This window comes from Andrena cerasifolii, chromosome 12, assembly GCF_050908995.1.
Source record: "Andrena cerasifolii isolate SP2316 chromosome 12, iyAndCera1_principal, whole genome shotgun sequence".
In the NCBI taxonomy this organism is placed as follows: domain Eukaryota; kingdom Metazoa; phylum Arthropoda; class Insecta; order Hymenoptera; family Andrenidae; genus Andrena; species Andrena cerasifolii.
This window is the reverse complement of record NC_135129.1, coordinates 7,574,404-7,592,996: the sequence shown is the minus strand read 5'-3', so window position 1 is coordinate 7,592,996 and position 18,593 is coordinate 7,574,404. Positions and strand designations below refer to the sequence as shown.

Below are 18,593 nucleotides of genomic sequence, written 5' to 3'. Positions count from 1 at the left end.
AGTTTCCACTTGTACGCTGCTCAAAATGTTTCTGCTAAACCGAACAGCAACGGCACCGAGAATGCGTGCGCGTTTCTACCAAATCCGCTTCTTTAGTTACTTTGAGCAGTGTACAAGAAATCAATAATATAGTTATACATAATGATATGCGTGTGATACTTTCACAGATCGTACGATTAGAATTATTCAGACACCGAGTCTGTCTTAGTTTCACAGAACTAAGGATTAGGTGTTTATAAGTCTGTGCCTACGAGAACATAGAAATATCATCGTCGCATTTTCAATTGCGACGATTGAAGCACGCTTACGGTAGTAGAGAAACTACTTCTTATCGTAGATAGTAATTAGTACACAGATCTGCAGGAGAAACATAAATACATACTTTATACAATGCTTCTGTTACAATTTCATTGCACTAATGAGCTGATGATCAACGCTTATACAACTTCGAGTCTAAGTCCTTAAGTCTACGTTCAAGGTATTACAGAAATATAAGAGTCGTAGGGGAAATAAATAATTTTGCTGAAGAGACTAGGTTTTAGTGTTTCATAAGGAAAAGAAATTCACCTATGAGTGCGGTCCCTTTCACGTGCATTCGCTTGATAACGTTGTTTCGATGATTCCTCTCTCTTTCGTGCAGCCATACCGCTCTGCAGTTATCAGTTAGACAATGTCTTCGACTTGGTAGAGCCGCGTCCGACCACACTGGCGGCTTATGAATGACTAACTGCCGTCATTTCCTTCGCTTCCTCCAGGAATCCCTCTTCCCCCACGTGTCACTCTTAACCCCGCCCCCTTCACGTCGCTCAAATACACATGTGAACTGCACGTGCACTCAGGGACGGCCACTTGCACTCGCACGATTCACCGCTAACAAAAACAGAGCTTATTAATCGACAGCCTAATGCAAGAGAACACACAGAATACAGGAAAGTAGATTTACAAGTTAAGAACAGAGTGGCGGTAAGGCCAATAATAACAGACAGCACAAGTAAAAGTTCAAGAGCGCGGATCAATCAACAAAATTAAAGTTAATTGCAACAATCCGCCAGAGGAATGTTGCTCTCGAAGCATCATGCAGTGAGAAGTTTCTCCTCGTGTATGTAGTAAGTTAGAGATGAAATGAGGAGAATACGATGCACGATCGATTAGTTTCTATAAAGAGTACTGAGGAAACTTTGATCAACGGAGGTCTATTAATACAGGAGGAACTTAAGAAGAATTCCTTCGCGGAAGTCCTCCAAGTTCTGTAAAGCAATCGTGGGTCTTAATAGACTCTCGAATTATTAGCATTCCGTTACCTCGAGTAATTCACAGGGATTTCGGCCCGAGCATTTGCGACCTGACCGTAATACTTGACAAATGGTTTCTGAACGGCGGAGCGAACACGACACTTGTGCTTCCTGCACGCAGGCACGCCGGTGCACGTGACGACTCCCACGCAAAGTGGTCGGAGGCTGGGTTTCACATTACGGTCAATAAAAACAAGCCGACCGACCGGTAGGAAGAGCGAGGAAAACAAATTCCATGCGTAAAACTAATTAGCCCAGTCCCCCGTGGTGCCGATTCCCCCGCTCGCTGGGCCCCTCCTCCGGAGATTCGTCGAACGCTGGCAACTTGGATGTGAACCACACGATAAGATGACACCAAAAGATAGTCTTTTACAAGACAGGCATTTATTTCTGTCCAGGGTATCCAGCGACAGGCAAACTGGTTAATAAGAAATTATACAATCATTCCATTTTTCCAGATTACAGAAGAACTCTTTTCATTTTGGTGCGCTTCTCCTATTTCCTCCCTATTCCCCTCTGCCACAGCACAGAGATCTCAAAGAAGTCCGGCTACGATTTGGTTACACCGACGCAAATGATAATTCCTTCGCAGAGAATATTTATATTATAATAAGTAAAATATATTACAGCCTTGTGTAAGGTGCAAGCAGACAAAATGATAGTACATCGATTATTGGATCCTCCACGACACAAACCATATTTACTTCATACTTTTTTTTTTCTTCCCATTCCTTCTCTCTTCGCATTCTAAAATCATCTCGGGCGCCTACCTACGGTGAAATCAAACCGACTGAAGATACAACGACAAAGCTGGACGTTTTCTATGAAATATTTGCTTAGTTAAATAACTAGATTACATCGAATTAATCGTATAGGCGGAGAATTTACACTCTTCGAATGGTCGTCAGAATATAAAGAGATCTGGTTTTGTTTCGTTTGAAAGAACGTTCTCACGCATCGATTTCCAGCGCCTGTGCACTATTACAGGATGTTTATGTACACATATATATACATATACGTATATACATATATACACATATACGTATGTACATATATATATATATAGTTTCCATAGATTTATGCGGAGCGCACGACCATTGGGAGACTATGCGCCGTTTCTCTATAAACCTTTCATTTCTCTTTTTTTTCATTTTTTTTCTTCTTTTTAAACTTTGGTCACTTTGTTGCAAAGTTTTATTATTTGCTAATCAGCCGCTCGATGGAATTAGTATCAAACGCTCGTGGTCTTCCAGGGGGTAAAATCTTAAAGGATACAATATATAGAAAATATACAAATCGTCCGACACAGAAATTACAATACTATTAAAACTTAAGTTACGTCCTTACAATACGCTAGAACACGGAAGGTCTGCGGTCTGTCCATAACAGAAGTACACGGACAGCTCTAAAAATGTTCGGAAGTTAGTCTCTACAAATTATAAAATTACCAATTATTTCGAAGACACGATTCATATATATAAATAAATATATGTGTGTGTATACATATATATATTTATATATAATTGATGGGTGCAGAACTGGATCCATTCTCTGTGCAAGCACGGAAGGATTAAAACGGACACGGTGAACCATTTCCCTCTGAACACTTTGGCATTATCACCGCATTACAAAATGAAAGATCGAACGGGGGCGGGTTGGGGGAACGAATCTCGTGTTTGAGCATGTAGTAATATCGTGGACTCGTAGATATAATTATACATACATGTATATACCTAGGGATTTCAAACAAATTTACACATGTTAAAGCGGTCGCTATGTATATCATATGTATATATATATATATTTTAATAAATATATATATATATAAATTTCAAATCCTCTATTGTGCTAGACGGTACCTAGCACTATTCCAAATAGCTTTCATCGTGTCGTATTTACACTAAAAAGTGCTACATGACGTAACAATCTTTACGATTCGTTTTCTATCTCGAGTTTATATAGATTTTTAAGAGACCGTAAAAATAAATTTTCTGTTCCTATACGTAAGGTCAGCGATCTTTAACAGATCCATCCTCGATCCTCCCTCCTCGACACCTATATCCTTGCACCATTATTTCTTTAAAAAAGCACGGTGGTCGAGTACCGCGACGGTGACCTCTCGTTAATTGTAAATCATAACGAGATTAGACTTTGCGTTCCTAGTTATGAGGGATAATCATTTAAAGAATGTATGTACGCATATATATACATATATATATTTATGTGTGTATATATGTATATACATACATAAATACAATTATGCTTAAGGGCGTGATCCACGTGCAGCTTCTTCCAGTGCGCGAACTTTAATCTCACGGTCACGCTGTTGTCTAAAAAACACCCTTTGTTAGTCGGATACCACTGGCCTCGTCTAATCAGCCACGCGTAGGTGGCGCTATGCAAGCCTCTGTTATCGTATTCAAAGGACGAACCTCAGATACTCCTCGTGGTGGGCGACGAGGGAGGCGTGCGGCGGGAATCGGTCGCGTTCCATCATCAGGTGACGCTGCAGTTGCTCGTGATGGGCTGCCATGTCCGCGTACGGTCTTCCAAGAAGCTCGGCAGGGTGGAGTGCCAGCCCTGGGTCCCGCGGCATTAAGCCTGGCCGTGGGTAATTCGCGCCTGCTGCCGCTATACACACAAAGCATATTAGTGTACCGTAAAGGACAGCCATATGCCCTCTCTGAATTCATGGGATAGACAGGCATGCATGACAGAGCGCGCGAGACTTCGTTCAATGATAAGTTTTGCCGGTACTGGCGATCGTTCCTTTACAGTGGTGGCCAGAAGAAAGTTCAACACTCGCGCTTCTACGCGCCTGCGTGACGAACTTAACGCTAAGCTTTGCTGGTCTATCCTGCGCAACCCCCGCGATTTAATTCTATCTAACGGAGCACTATCTCGAGTCTGCTACTACTCACAGTTTCAACTTTCTTTTGAGCACTACTGTATGTACAGACGGGACAAGATCAAGTTGACCACTCAAGCCCACCAAGGCTTGTATATTCCTACAATCTTATTCGGCTACCCTTAACATACTGCCTCCTTTCTGTTGTTATAGATCTATAGATGTATATCCTTCGTTTGGTGCGACGATTTAACAGTAGGGACAAAGCTAATTATACTTAGAGCACTGGCCTTGAGCGGCCAATTGATTTGGTACCGGCTATAACAAACGGAGATGATGGTAACGATGATGATGGCATGTCGCTAATTAATATGGTAGAGTAACGAACGTATACAAATGTTACATTGCTGTCATATCGACCAATCAATCTGGTATCCGTAAATGTGCAGTTCTCCGAGGAATCGTTGTGCAGAAAGGGCACCGGTAATATCGTTCATTCATTCCACGTACACGCATACAATCCTCGCAACACTCGCGCACTTGCACGTTACTTGAACGTAATTTAGAAGCTCGCAGAGTCTCGGTACACCGGGCCGATACCTTCACCCAGAGAAGCTCGATGATCGCAAAGCTCGGCGGCAAGTTCTAACGGGCGTAGCGAGAGAAGCGACAGAGAAATGCAAATAAAGAGGGCTCGCCGCAGAGGAGATATTCGTCCCTTTCGCTTTTCCTTTCTTTCTGCTTCTTTTGCGCAAAGCTATTTAATGGCAGTTAGGATGCTCTCCGATTAGTTAAACCCCCGGCTGATGTCGAAACGATTGAATGAAAAGCACGTTTCAGTACGCTTACACGAAATCGACCGCTTTACCGATCACATCCTACCGAAGAGGATCAAAGAAACCACAGAAGACTTCTAACATCGCAGAGATCACATTCTCCAACAATTGCTCAAACTGAGCACTACAGATTCCTTTTCTACTCTGACTTTTTTTTAAAGGAACGCCTTACATTCCACGCTAATGAATTTTTAGTTGCATCTATGGGGTGTTCGGTAACAGACAGTAGAAAATGAAGTAGGAGATTCGGGGAGTGAGGAAATCGCGGTGGAGGCTTCGTTTCCAGTTATTTATGTTTAAACATTCCAGTCAGGAGCGCTCGAAGCACGACAACTCCCTGACCTCACTGACCTACCCGACGCAAACCGCTGATCGCCGAGTTGCCGTGCTTCGGGCGCTCGTCGTCTAAACATTTAAACACTAATAATTAAAAAAAAACGAAGCTCCAACCGCAATTTCCTCACTCTTCGCTGTCGTCTTATATTCTCGCACAGAACCAGCGATTTCATTTCGTACTATCAGCTACCAAAGACCCCGCACATGGAACTCGGTACCAATCACTGGACCACTACCCTTCCCTTAAACTAGAACAAGATTCGCAATGAAGTATTCCAAGTACAAAGTTCTTATATCCTCTATGTACAAGACTATCATCCACACAATCAGATGCACCAAGAAGAGTAAACGATCGTCTTCCTGGCGTGCTTATGCTTCAGAAATGATTCGTGACGGTTTGATAAATCCGGACAGTCGGTGAAAGGGGGCGATCATCGTGCAGGAGCGTACTCAGACATCCTGATTTGTAGGACCTACCAGGCAGGGGGAATCCAGCTGCAGCCGCAGCCGCTTCCTGCTGTTGCTGAGCCTGTTGCTGGGCCTGCTGCTGTCCCGGATGTAAGTGCAAGTGCGTATGCGCATGCGTATGCGCGTGAGTGTGAGCATGATACTCGGGCGAAATGCCAGCCATCTGCAACCGGACCATCGGGTCAGCAGCTAGAGCCAGTCGCTCGTCCAGCTGGCCATGGTGATGAGGCGCCACGGGATGGCCAGCCCCTGCACCCGCTGGCCCCCCGCCGGCTGCAGTCGGTATCCCTAAACCCGACAGCGCCTCAATCAAACATACTGTCCTGAGTCGTACCCTTAACGCTAGCCAAACTATATCTTTCTCCTGACAACGAATTTTTGCTTTCCGCCGGCACTCTTCCGTCAGACGTACGACGTTTCCGTCTGCTAGCTGCGTGTCGGGCGACTCGAGCCTTTCGTATAAACTAGAGTGGGTGTAGGGGAGGATGGCGGTTACCAGCATGATCTACCTAGCGCGTGGCTAGATATTTACGATACGCCAGGATGCGGGGCTATGCGCGATCCGTGTTCCAGGAACAAGAATCGAATCGTTGGTAGCCGAAGTTCCAGTAATTATGGAACTATCGGAAGTCGCCTAAGAGCAGCCAGCATCCGGAAACGACCACTATCTCGCTCTATCCCTAACGCCGTAGGCTCCTATACTGAGACCCTATCACTTGAAATCATAGTCGCCGTTAATTCTCTGTTCCTCACTCCGCTATGCGAGAAGAAAGATATGCGTATACGGGGGAAACATTGAAAGTTACCTAATCTCTCTAAACGTTCTCTCTCCAACTGGCTCGGACCAGGCGGAGCACCGTACAGGCCGAACTGATGCAGAGCTTGCGGCGGTCCCGAGGGCCCAGGCGCTAATCCCGCGGCTGCGTAACGACGGTGTATCTCCAGCCAATGCGGATCAACCGGTGCCGGCATCGGTCTAGGCGTTCCTTTCAGAAGCTCCTCCTTCAATCGATCGTTCAGCTCTCTCTCCCTCAGCTCCCTGATCTCGCGCTCCCGTTTCTCGCGCTCCAGGTGCTCCAGCTCCAAGCGTTCGCGCGCCGCGGGACTGTACATGTAATGCAGCATGGGGTCCGGCGGCGCTGGATGCCTGGCCGGTGAGAACGCGGCGTGCGGTCTGGCGTACTCCGACAGTTGCCTCAGAGCGGGGGTGTCGGCGTAGGAGCCGGGCCTGGCCGCGTACCTGTCGTAAGGGGAGACGACAGGTTCGAGAGGACCCCTACTCGGTGGCTTGCAGATCTCCGGCTGCTTCTCCGGCGTCGACATCTTCCTCGCCTGCTGCGCCGCCGCTCTGTCGCGCTCCTCCCTCTCTCTTTCCGCCTGCTTCCGCGACCTCTCCTCCCGCTTCCTGGCCAGCTTCGAGTCCGGCACAGGCTTGAACATCAGGTCCGTCCTGGTGCAGGAGTTATTCTCGCCGCGGTTCCAGTGTCGCAGGAAGATGGCGGACTGAGACCTGTGGCACTCCGAGTCCTCGATTCTGGGCTCCGGAGAGGGACCGCGGGGGCTGGGCGACTCCTCTTGGTCCTGCTCCACGAGGTCCGGCTCTATCTTCGGCTCCGGGGCGATCTGCTGCTGAGGCTGGGGCTGCCTGTGGTGGTGGTGGGCAGAGCTGCTCGACGTCAGGCATGCCGCGGACACCAGCGAAGGTTTGCGTTGAGTATTGTGCGAGCTATGCGAGGAGGAGTGACTGTGAGAGCTGTGAGACGAGATGGTTAGCAGCTTGTCATGGTGTAACGTGGTCGCCTGGTGCATGCTGGAAGAGTGGTGATGCGTAGCGATCAGATTCTCCCCCTCTTCTCTGGTGGTGACGCTGGAGCTGGTGCTCGAATGGTGGGCGGTCATCATGGTGGTGCTCTCCTGGCTTCGTTGAGGAGACGGCGGCGGAATAGCGTGTGGCACCGGGCCGTAAGCGTACGGCGGGAACGACGGGTATCCCCCCACTGGAGCGTAGCCTGGGTACGCGTGAGGGTGATACGGGTGCATGGCAGTGAACAGCGAATGGTGCATCAGTGGATGATGTGGGTGGAACGGATGAGCCATGTGAGGGCTTGGTTGCTGGGCCGGATGCATCACCGGTTGAGGGATAGACGTGGGTGGTGGAGGAAGCGACGGTGTTGGGGACGCGGCTACGGACTGTATCTGAGGAATGGGCTGATTGCTAGGCATGGAGTGTTTGCTCGGTGTGGGTGGCTTGCTGGAGCTGTCCGGATCTTTCTTGATATTCTCTAAACTGGGGCCCGGGAAGCCTGACTGGAAGCCGGGCACCTTCACCTCTTTCAAGCTCTGCAGTGGATCCGGCTCGGGCGGTATGATCTCCTGTTTGATCTTCAAATTCTGCGGCTCCATCGGCGGCGTTCCAGCCAGATTGTACATAGAGGAAGGCTTCTCCATAGATAGCATACCACTTGGCTGGATCGGCTGGAACAAGTTACTCGGCTCGTTTCTCTCTTGGTCGTTATTCTCCTGCCGTTCTGGTATTCTCTCGGGCATTCTGTCGGATATCCTGCTGTCTCGCATCCGTTCCGGGGCATGTCTCTCGTCCGATATCCGCTCGGACATCCTGCTCTCGGAGGACATGACAGTGAGGCCGAGCGGCTGCGGCGAGCTCGGCATCTGCGGCATCTGCGTCATGTTCGCCGGTATACTCTGCGAGATGTTGAGGTTCAACGGTGGCCCCGGTATACTCTGCGACATGTTCTGCGCGCTGGACATACTTTCACCGTGACCCCGCAGACTCTGCGTTGGTCCCATGTTTTGACCGCTCGACATGTTCTGCGGCATGTTCGGCGGCATCTGCATGCTCTGCGACAGGTTCTGCGGAACGTTCTGAACGGGGGGAACGTTCGGCGTGTATTGCATGTTAAGCGGCAGTCCTTGTTGCGTGGGGGACATCATCTGCGAGCTCTGTATATTCTGCGAGCCAGCCGAGCCGCAGATACCGCTGTTCTGAATAGTCTGCGACAGGTTACGCGGCATGTTCTGGCTCATATCGTTCATGTTCAACGGCTGCGAGGTGCTCAGGTTTAGCTGCTGCTCGGGCTCCTTCATATCCTCGTTCGAAGGGGACATGGCTGGTTCTAAGGGCAACGGTTCCAGTTTCAACGGTTGATTCATAGCTAAAGGTACATCTTCTATCTGATCCTTCGTTTCCGCTAGATCCTCCAGCAACGGCTTCTTCTCCAATGCGTGAATGACAGGGACAGATATCGGCAGAGTCTGTATAGGTGCTGGTACGGGGGTGGACACTGGGGTCGGCTCGGACGGCTCCTCTGGCGTGGTCACAGCGGGGCTGACCGGCTCCTCGGTTGGCACTGTAACTGGCGTCGGTTGGTTCTCGTTTGTGTCACCTTCTCCCTCTCTTTCAGGCTCATCCATGAGAGAATTGCTGTCGGTAGTGAGGGACTCCGAGGGGCTCTCAGGACGTTCGCCGCGCTTCCGTTTCTGAGACTCTTTGTCCTCGTCCACCTCGTCCGTTTGCGGCCGTTTCTGACCTTTCTTCGGCGTGTCCGGCTTACTGGAGGACTTCTTCTTACTCTTGTCCGGCGTCTGTTGCTGTTGCTTCTCTTGGTCGGGCGTGTCCGTTCCACCTGTACGTCGGGGTCTGGCGGGTCTGGGCGTCTCCTTGGCCTTGTTTCTTGTACGCATTCTACCTGGGCTATCTGGTGATTCCGCAGGCACGGGGCGGAACAGGTACGGAGGCGCAGGCGGCAGTTCTCCGGTCTTCTTCAAATGGATCCTGCATTCCGTACAGAGCAGCAACCTGTCCTTGCCAGCTATCTGGTAATCCTTTGAGCTCGTCGAGAAGCAATGCTGGCAGGAGTGCGTGGCCCCGTTGGTGTTCGTGTCCCTGGAGTCGCTGTCCTCCTCCGAATTGTCGTCCTCCGTCACTGAGCTGATCTCGCCGCCGGGATTATTGCTGGCCGGTGTCCCAACGGGCACGGTCTCCGGCTCTGATATCGGCTCCTTCTGACTGACGCTGGCTGGCGGCGTGTCCTTGGGCGGGGTAGGGACCTCCTCTTTAGGAGTGCCGGCCCTGGAGTTCCGCGTGTTGCGGATCCTTCGGAGCGAGCCCTGGCGACGTCTTCTGTGCGGTCGATTATTATTTGCGCCCGGTGTTTTCTTCCATAAATAATAGAACTCAACCAATTCCGGCTAGAAATAGAGAAAGAAAAAAGAAACTCTGCGGTAACATCTACTCTATCAGCGGCGCGTACGTTCGTACGTAGAATTTAGTTACCGTGTCCTTGTGGGGTAACAGATCCTTCCTGATCCTTGAGAAGTTCTTTCCAAATTGTCGAAGTCCTTTGACAAAGCGTTTCTGCGAGACAGAACGACGGGGGTTGGTTAGTTTGCAAGGGTCTTCTCTTTTAAATCGCGCGATCGTATGAATGACTTGTGAAAGGGGAAATAAAAGACGAGGGAAGCTTTCAGCGTGTCGACTTACAGTTTCTTCCTCAGACCATTTTTTATCGATGCCTTTTGGTACGGGACATTTAACCAGAGCCTGCAACGCTCTTCCTGGATCATAGCCAGAGTCGTGCAAGATGTCCAGAGCATTGATAGTCGTGTCGTCACGGGATGCAGCCACACAACCGTCGTCCGGGGATCCTCCATCACACATGCCAGCGAACGCAGCCATAGATCTTGCTGCCCTTAAGTACATCAGAAGATCCCCGTCCAATGCCATAGCTGGAATCCATCTTAGCTCTTCTCGTTCTTTAGAAAACTCTGGATCAGGAAGCAGCTCTCCAGGAGGTATACCCGGCCGATACTCAGGCAAACGGGCCTGACAAGAAACCAACTCCTGTACCCAAAATTCGGGATTGTGCGTGGTTAGCACCAATGCCAAAGCGAGTTAGTTGTACGCACCTATACTCCGGCTTGCTTTTCGAAACTACACGAGCCAGTATAATACTTTTTATCCGTTCTGTTCCTTTTGTTACAATACTGGTACGAGAAGTAGCATGAGTACTTTATATACGTTCTATCTTTTTTTTCTCTCTTTCTTTATACTTTTGCTTTTGTGTACAGACTAACGATCATAAATACAAGCATGAGAAAACGTGAATTCAAGTGATGCAGGATTATTATATACACATGTTATGACTTTACATTTAACATAATATTAGTTACGCTGACGTTCACAGTGAAAGCTACGAGAAGTTAATAAAGCGAACGAAAGCACATCCACGGATATTCGTTTAGTGAACGGATAATATATACACGAACTGGCGGAGATGATAGCGAATGAAAGAGAGGGAACACAGTATATCGCAAACGAAACATTACATGGTATTTACAAATTATGGAAACGCATCGTGTTCGTGGAAGAGATATCAATGTAAATGCGTAAATGCTTTTCCATACAATTTATACTCATAGATGGTTCAAGTAACCAATGGGTTATTATATAAGTGGAGCAATTTCTGCCTTTAGCAAAGATACTTTCTGTAATTTCACCGTGACTGAATACCACTGTAAATATAAAAATAATCTTACGCTACGCAATATCACCCTACATATCATTATAAAAGGCTTCATCATAATAACTCGCATCATATTCAGGGTCATATTCACTTAAGCATCAGGATTATACTGTCGAGCAAATAAGAACCTTTATCATCGTGACTTAAAGAATAAATAATTATCATTGTTATTTGAACCATCGGCATACAATAAAGCTATATAAGGTACATGTACCTGCTCCTCGCTATCTATGTCTATAATTTCTTTTCTCAACATGTACAAATACAGGCGGATAGTCAAAATTCTAATTTCATAACGGATACATGTTCTATAAATGTGAACTTCAAGCACTAAAGAAACAGATATCTCAATTGCTCTAAATCTGTAACTAAGCACACGCCATGCATTGTTTTAATAATTCTTTTCAAGTAATACAACTATGCTCGGTACCATTACAGAACGAATTACTGCAACATACTACCCAAAATATAATTCTCATTTCAATTTTCCTCCAAGAGCACATGAATCAACTGAATCTTTAAATACCTTACGCGGTACAAAGTACAGGATAAATTATTCACAGAATATATCAATAGTATTTATAAATAATTCATGAAAATCTAATGCACATGTAATAGCTCCGAATAAACTATCGAGCCACCAAACAAATATTTCCATGTCCTTATTGTATTAAAGAATTATTAATCAAGACATTAAGTGTTTCGTATGAGTCATCAGGATAATAATACTGATGTCTATAATACATTCACAAATATCATAGTTTCAAACACCTTTGTTACACGCAAAGTTGTTTAACACTACAGATACTTCGGCAACTTTTCAACAATTATACGCACACCTAACAATTTCAAAGAATTATGTAAATCACTCGGATCGTACTTTACAGTCGCGGCATCAGTTACCGGAGTAACTAGATGGAAGGAACGAGTCTATGAATCGAGAGCAATTCTTGTTGAAAGTATTAGGCACTGCAACAACGTAATGTCACAATTACCTGGTGCTTTGGTGATCATATTTCTGCCCTAATCTATGCACTCAAAATACACATTGTAAGAGAACAAGCCTTGAGTTAGGTACATTGTGCAATATAGCTAAGTAGCAAAAAGTTTTTCAAGGTATATGGCAAACCTGGTGCGAAGGGCCAACCCGAATCTCGCCCTGGGTCCCGGCAGACATCTCCCCCTCCTCCGAAGCTCCACCGTCTTTCTCCAGTGTTTCGAGTGGCTTCTATCTTGGACTTTCAGTAAATTCCTATCATCCACCCCCTGAACTGTATAGTCATTCTATCAGTATATTTGTAACAATTTTGTAGAAAGAAGTACTGCTAACATGCTTCCTTTTCAATGACCCTTTCTTTCAACAATGATGTCAGTTATTATGGTATCATTTTTCTTACTCACTATCGACTCTTATAATTCTCCCTAGTAGCGCTCGATGCGTACAACGTTCAAAATAGACTGATTGTTAATATCGTGATATTCTTAAAGAATCTACTAACTCCTAACGACTCAACTGGAGCAGCTTTTTCAAACATCGCAGACATACAATACAAAGTACAAAAGGTATCCTACAAAAAGCAACGACACATGTGCCCCGGTACTCAGGGAGCTACAGCCATCGTGGAGCAACGATGCAGTCCCCTCCGATTAAGAAAAATTGCCCAGAAACTGTCTCGCTTACCCCATTAAATCTCTACTGACCCTAATCTGACAAAGTCCGAACACCCACGCCATAGGCTGGCTCGAGAAGCGTGTACGTAAGCGAGCCCTGAGTAATCGGAGCTCGCCCCGATTAGCATGATCGTGGAAAGAAAAGACGCAGCTCCAGCTGTGCGCACATGGTTAAGGGAAGCGAATGTTCATGTAACGGCCTATCACATACCACTCGCAGAGTACATGTAATTCTACTTTCATAGAAGTGGTTTCGAGTCACGGTGAAAGCGGTAAACAGCGTAAACGAGGTTTACTTAAATTGTAACGCAATTGTCGTTAATACTGGCGCGGTCGGAACGTGCCAAGGGGCGATGGACGGCGAAATTGTCTTCTCGTTTAATCGTGGATAGGCGACGCAAAGAGATACAGAGGGAAGAGTTCGGGCTATTTACACAATCCCGTCATACACGCATCGAACGCGTACGAAATGTGCGCGTACGCGGAATCCCCGTTGACCCGCGAGCGGATCGCTAGATCGCTTGTACGCGCCGCGAGCGATCCGCGACGGCCGCACGTCCCGTCCCGCCTCGCCTTGGCAGAATTCCGGTGGTGCTGTTAAAATAATGTGGAAAGCCATAAAATCTCAAGGCAAACTCACCCGTGATAAATGTTTCAGCGACGTGCTCGCATCGTTCCCCCCCCGCGACTCGGCCCTACCTCCACATGCACGCGATACGATCACGGGACCCGACTGCGCGCTCGGAGGAGCCTTAGAAACTTAACGATTCACTATGAATTAACCATCGAACATTACGAGATATCTAGCACAAATCAGTAGCCACAACACCCAAACGCAGCCATCTTGTACTGCGTTTTGTTTCGTTTTTCCTTTGTGGGGGTGCGTTCCGATTCCGTTCGTTCCCGACGTCTCTTTTCCTGTCGGACTTCTGGTGGCGATTTGAATTTCGAAATTTCAAATCTCATGCTCGCATTATCGTACTGTCTCTCCAATTTTCTTTCTATGTATTAAATATATTATTGGGAATAGATTCTTATTAGATAACCGTGAACACTTCTACGTAGGAATTACTACTTTAATGTAGGAAAAATTACTTTCTACAATAAAATTTAAGTTCACGTCGTACTAATGGTAATTACCAATGGAAAATAATGAACGAGCATCTGAAATTGATATCCTAAATGTATACTCGCTGCATTCGATGTTGAACATTAACTACCGGCGTTCAAACATAAGTTCCCTCTTCCCTCTTTTGTCTGCGTATCCGTGTGTATCTTCCATGCCGATATTAAGTCGCGTACTTCCACATTTTGCGCATTTAGTTTGCAGGGTACCGACAGCTTTGCAATTAAACTTTAGATATACTACAGCCATGGCGAAAAAGACGGCAATTTTATTGATAGCTGATGGTTCAGAAGAAATAGAAGCGGTGGTAACTGTGGACGTTTTACGCAGAGCTGGGGTACGTATCCTGCGCGATATAACCTTACATTATATTTACCCATTAACGTGATAGGAATCAAATGACTTGGCAAAGTTACTGTGTCGGGTAGACAGATTCAATTTTCACCTAAACGTTAATAACCGTCATGATTAACGAGTCAAACTACATCCATACTAATTCTGATTACTAGATCGAAGTTACTATCGCCGGTCTCGCCGATAGTCCATCCGTGAAATGTAGCCGTGATGTTAAAATTTGTGTCGACGCGAAGCTTCAAGACGCAGTCAGCCAGAACTACGACATTGTGATATTACCAGGTGGTTTGGCTGGTTCCAAGGCATTCGCAACGGTAAGTAGAATCTGTCCGTACGAACCGAGCGGTAGGGATATAAATTTATATGTTGCACAGTCCCAAGAGGTAGGAAAGCTGCTGCAACAGCAGGAGAAGGAGAACAGAGCTATCGCAGCCATCTGCGCGGCGCCTACCGCTCTGAAAGCTCATGGTATCGCTAAAGGGAAACAGCTTACGTCTTATCCCGCTATGAAGGATCAGCTGGCAGATGAATATAAATATTTGGAAGACAAAGTTGTGGTCGATGGTACAAACTGATTATTAACATTCTGCATTCATCCAGAGGTACAATATTTTTTAATGGTGCCTGGGTATGTTTTAGGTAATCTCATAACTAGCAGGGGGCCAGCCACTGCATTTGCTTTTGGTTTAGCTATAGTGGAGAAGCTGCTTGATAAAGAAGCAGCATGCAACGTGGCGAAAGGATTGTTGTACACGGAATGAATATGAAAATTATTCGTACAAAGGGTGTTACGTATAAGAAATATTGTACTGTCAATAATACTGTGTAACCGTACTTGTAACATGTATTCTACTTTAATAAATTAATATTACGCATTATGTAAATTACTCCTTAATACCCGCTACGTTAATATTTCTAATTTCGAACTGGGTTAATTCCAACTTAAAATGCCCGCTCATCTTTTTACATGGCCGCCGTGTATTAGTGATCCTCTAGGGATTGATCGGTATAACCACAGCCATTTTGAGGCAAAACCGGAAATAACATAACCTAAACGTTTATCTATCTCTTTCTATCAGTATTTCTCTCTCTCTTTCTGTCAGTCTTTCTGTTTCTTTCTATCAGTACTTCTGTCTCTTTCTTTTTTACAGTTTCTTTCTCTGTCTACTTCCGCTTTCGCTCCAAATCGCGGCAACCAATCAGCGACGATACACGTTGTTCCGATCACTGCCTAGAGGATCACTACCGTGTATTATCTACCAAATTTTATGAGCGCGTACCATCTTCCTTACTAATTCGTCGGAGGTTAAAATGTTTGACATTTCATGAATTACAACACATGCGCTTTTATTTCAGATGTAATCCTGCTATGATTGCGCTTGTCATTTGAACAGACGCGAATGCGCGGGAGCATTATATTCAAAGGTAATAGAAATTCAACATCCACGAAATGTTTGAGAGTGATGACTGGGACCTTGACCAGGTGAGTTGAACACAAATGTTTTTCAGGAAGAATGTTTATAAGACTGTGCAACAGATTCATTTCTCGCGATGGTTGTACGTACATTGTAACTTATCTCTTCGTCAACTTCTGTGTATATTTCCAGGAATTTATGAACGACGTGGACAGTATGTCCCTCGAATATTATTCTCAGTCAGAACCAAAAAGACGAAAAACAGAAACTTCTGATGATCCTAGCTGTTTATCGAACACCGGCGCGAATTATAAAACAATGGACATCGATGGAACCATTACAAAATGCAAGGAGGATAAAGAATCGCGGAAGAATTTGATTCTTGGCATGTTTAACAAAAGTCTGTCGGATAAAGATATTTCTCCAAGTGCGTTACCTAAGTCGAGGAACTCTTCCGAGAATAATTTATTAAAGTCGCATTCTGAAACACGAAATTATGGAACTAGTCAATTACCTAGGAAAGATTTGGTTCTAGATTTATTGAAAAAGAAGAATATACAGGATAAAGTTGTGCAGCAGAATACAAGGACTTCTGAGCCGCGGAAAGCCGAACGGAGAATCAAAAGTAATGGTGATATTAATGTACGAGATTCTGCACGGCCGAATAATAGAGTAAAGCTTGAAACCCCTAACAAATGTCTCCAGGAAAAGGACAGCTCGAGTAGCGATAAGCAAAGTCCATCTGCGAATTCAAGGAAGCAATTGTTGTTTAATATATTGAAGCAACGATCTGCGGCTAACGCGGCGTCGAGGAACGATGATGCGAAGAAAAATGTATCTGCGATTAAACTCACGCAAGCGCAGCCTAGCGTAAAGACCACGCTAGTCAGGAGGTTCCCAGGGCCAGCGGGTTTATTGCCGGATAACATCGATCCGAACATTCCTGCCATTTCGTACTTAAATAATTTAGAAGAGAACGAGGATGATACAAAGGAATCAAAGGACACTGATATTCCCGAATATTGTTCTCAGAATACGGAAGATCTGTTTACAGATGGAGCTTGGCAGTTAATGCTGAATGATTTGCCAGATGGATTTTTGAAGGGTTACGAAATTGCTACCATTAAGAAGCAAATGGGAAGGGTGAAACGAGGATATAACGCGAAGGTTGATTTTCTGGCCGGGATAGTGGAGCGCATAGACCACAGTCACGACAATCCTCCCCTTATTTTGAAAGACTTTACAGGCAGCATTCATGGGATTATACATAGAGATATACACGTTCAATATCCTGGTTTATTAGAAGCGAATGCTGTTCTACTATTACACGACGTAGGCATATTAAAAAGCTCTGGATCTTTCGTTACAAATAAATGCCGCATTCTAATATCACCTTCAAACTTATTGGCAATTTACCGTAACGATGGCAAAATAGAGCGTACGCACTATATGGAATCAGCTTTGCGAAATGTTGCAAACGGCGAATCGGAAGATGAAGAAGTAGAAGGGGTAGACACAGAAGATGAAGAATCACCAGAAACTAGTTGCAAGTCGAAAGCAGGACGTATTACTGAGATTAAAGAAACAGCAAATGTTATAAAAAATCCAGAAGACTCCAATGAAAAGAGTTCGACTTGGAACACTAGCTTAAACGAAACATTTGACAATATGAGCGACTCGATAGATTTTGATCTTATAGATGACTTTTCCTTTTCAGTTTCTTCCAGTAATATTACAAATTCGCAGAACGAAAAGAATTTTAATAGCTCCGTGTCGAAGAATTTTAAATGCCTAAATAAAGAAAATAAACAACAGGATATCAGATTCTGTGTGAAGGGGATAGGGGATGTTGGGAATTGTAGCAAACAAAAGGCAGAAAATTTATTACAAAGTCTGAAACGATTTTCTCCGAACGCAAATGCGAGAAAGAAATTTTCCCATAATCCAGGAAGCTTGCAAATGGATGTCAAACATCCAACAGCAAGTGCCTGTTCCAGAGATGTCGAATCAGAAGTGTTAGGTAACGCGTCCTCTGAAAGTAACGTAAACAGGTTGCAAGGAAAAACAGGATGCATGGCCAAAGAGTTACATACACCTTGTCATGACAAAGCGAAAAGTGTTGAATTTAATAGTAGCAAGAATAGACCTTCCATACGATCCAAATTAAAAGCATTCAAGAATCCAGATGTACCGACTCAATCACTAAACTTTGAGACTGACGCGTCATCGGACTTGAAGAGCGACAATAAATCACAGAAAAGTCCGAATTCTGCACGCGACATGCTTTGCAGCGCCGAAAATGATACTGACGACGAAATGCTGTCCCAGTTAGATATAGACACCATTTGCACTAACTACAATGACAATAGTTAACTATTCCTGCCAAGCATCACAGATGAGGTACAAAAGTGATAGGATTCTCAAATTATTTTTTGCTATTTTAATAATCTTTCTTCCTCTACTTTTAACAATCTACAAATCAGGCAAGTTACGTGCCATTTGGTACCGAATAAAATACGTGTAAATATTGTTCGCATATCTAGAGGTTTGTACAAAGTGTGGATTAGAAAAGAATAAATATATTTTGTTTAAAACGGATGATTGCGCCAGGATACACTAATGATCCGCTATATTCAAACAAGGATGGCGCTATTTAATCATTTGACTGCCACATGATTATATCGCGGAATATTCGGAATACTGT

At 45.3% G+C, this 18,593-nt stretch overlaps 3 protein-coding genes across 9 annotated transcripts; 2 read left to right on the top strand and 1 right to left on the bottom strand.

Annotated features, from left to right (window-relative positions):
- Window positions 1-358: 358 nt before the first annotated feature.
- LOC143375404 (uncharacterized) lies at window positions 359-14,212 on the bottom strand. 7 transcript variants are annotated; one of them, XM_076824443.1, is made up of 8 exons: window positions 13,635-14,212; window positions 12,453-12,594; window positions 10,282-10,641; window positions 10,075-10,155; window positions 6,587-9,989; window positions 5,790-6,068; window positions 3,725-3,923; window positions 359-870 (listed from the first exon to the last, which is right to left on the bottom strand). In XM_076824443.1, exons 2-8 carry the CDS (start codon window positions 12,498-12,500, stop codon window positions 807-809), a joined length of 4,434 nt encoding a protein of 1,477 aa, XP_076680558.1. In that variant the 5' UTR covers window positions 12,501-12,594; window positions 13,635-14,212; the 3' UTR covers window positions 359-806. The 7 variants fall into 7 exon arrangements, with proteins under 7 accessions (XP_076680558.1, XP_076680557.1, XP_076680559.1 ...); XM_076824442.1 differs by lacking the exon at window positions 359-870 and adding an exon at window positions 1,655-3,622 and having other exon boundaries at window positions 13,635-14,211; XM_076824444.1 differs by lacking the exon at window positions 359-870 and adding an exon at window positions 1,655-3,622 and having other exon boundaries at window positions 10,282-10,623; window positions 13,635-14,211.
- Window positions 14,213-14,246: 34 nt separating this feature from the next.
- Window positions 14,247-15,352, top strand: LOC143375424 (protein dj-1beta). Its single transcript, XM_076824489.1, has 4 exons — window positions 14,247-14,457; window positions 14,630-14,788; window positions 14,849-15,038; window positions 15,114-15,352. Exons 1-4 carry the CDS (start codon window positions 14,275-14,277, stop codon window positions 15,233-15,235), a joined length of 654 nt encoding a protein of 217 aa, XP_076680604.1. The 5' UTR covers window positions 14,247-14,274; the 3' UTR covers window positions 15,236-15,352.
- A 377-nt stretch (window positions 15,353-15,729) lies between these two features.
- Window positions 15,730-18,487, top strand: LOC143375412 (uncharacterized). The gene is made up of 2 exons (XM_076824464.1): window positions 15,730-15,957; window positions 16,082-18,487. The coding sequence occupies exons 1-2, from the start codon at window positions 15,925-15,927 to the stop codon at window positions 18,260-18,262; spliced, it is 2,214 nt and encodes a 737-aa protein (XP_076680579.1). The 5' UTR covers window positions 15,730-15,924; the 3' UTR covers window positions 18,263-18,487.
- Window positions 18,488-18,593: the final 106 nt, after the last annotated feature.

Excerpts from the sequence above, each read along its gene's own strand:
- LOC143375404 (XM_076824442.1), bottom strand. The coding sequence starts at position 12,500 with ATGTCTGCCGGGACCCAGGGCGAGATTCGGGTTGGCCCTTCGCACCAG. Across the intron at positions 6,069-6,586 it reads AGAACGTTTAGAGAGATTAG|GGATACCGACTGCAGCCGGC; the intron begins GTAACTTTCAAT and ends TGTCGGGTTTAG. Across the intron at positions 3,924-5,789 it reads AGCTGGATTCCCCCTGCCTG|CGGCAGCAGGCGCGAATTAC; the intron begins GTAGGTCCTACA and ends TTGTGTGTATAG.
- LOC143375424 (XM_076824489.1), top strand. The coding sequence starts at position 14,275 with ATGCCGATATTAAGTCGCGTACTTCCACATTTTGCGCATTTAGTTTGC. Across the intron at positions 14,789-14,848 it reads GTTCCAAGGCATTCGCAACG|TCCCAAGAGGTAGGAAAGCT; the intron begins GTAAGTAGAATC and ends TATGTTGCACAG. Across the intron at positions 15,039-15,113 it reads AGACAAAGTTGTGGTCGATG|GTAATCTCATAACTAGCAGG; the intron begins GTACAAACTGAT and ends GGTATGTTTTAG.
- LOC143375412 (XM_076824464.1), top strand. The coding sequence starts at position 15,925 with ATGTTTGAGAGTGATGACTGGGACCTTGACCAG. Across the intron at positions 15,958-16,081 it reads ATGACTGGGACCTTGACCAG|GAATTTATGAACGACGTGGA; the intron begins GTGAGTTGAACA and ends GTATATTTCCAG.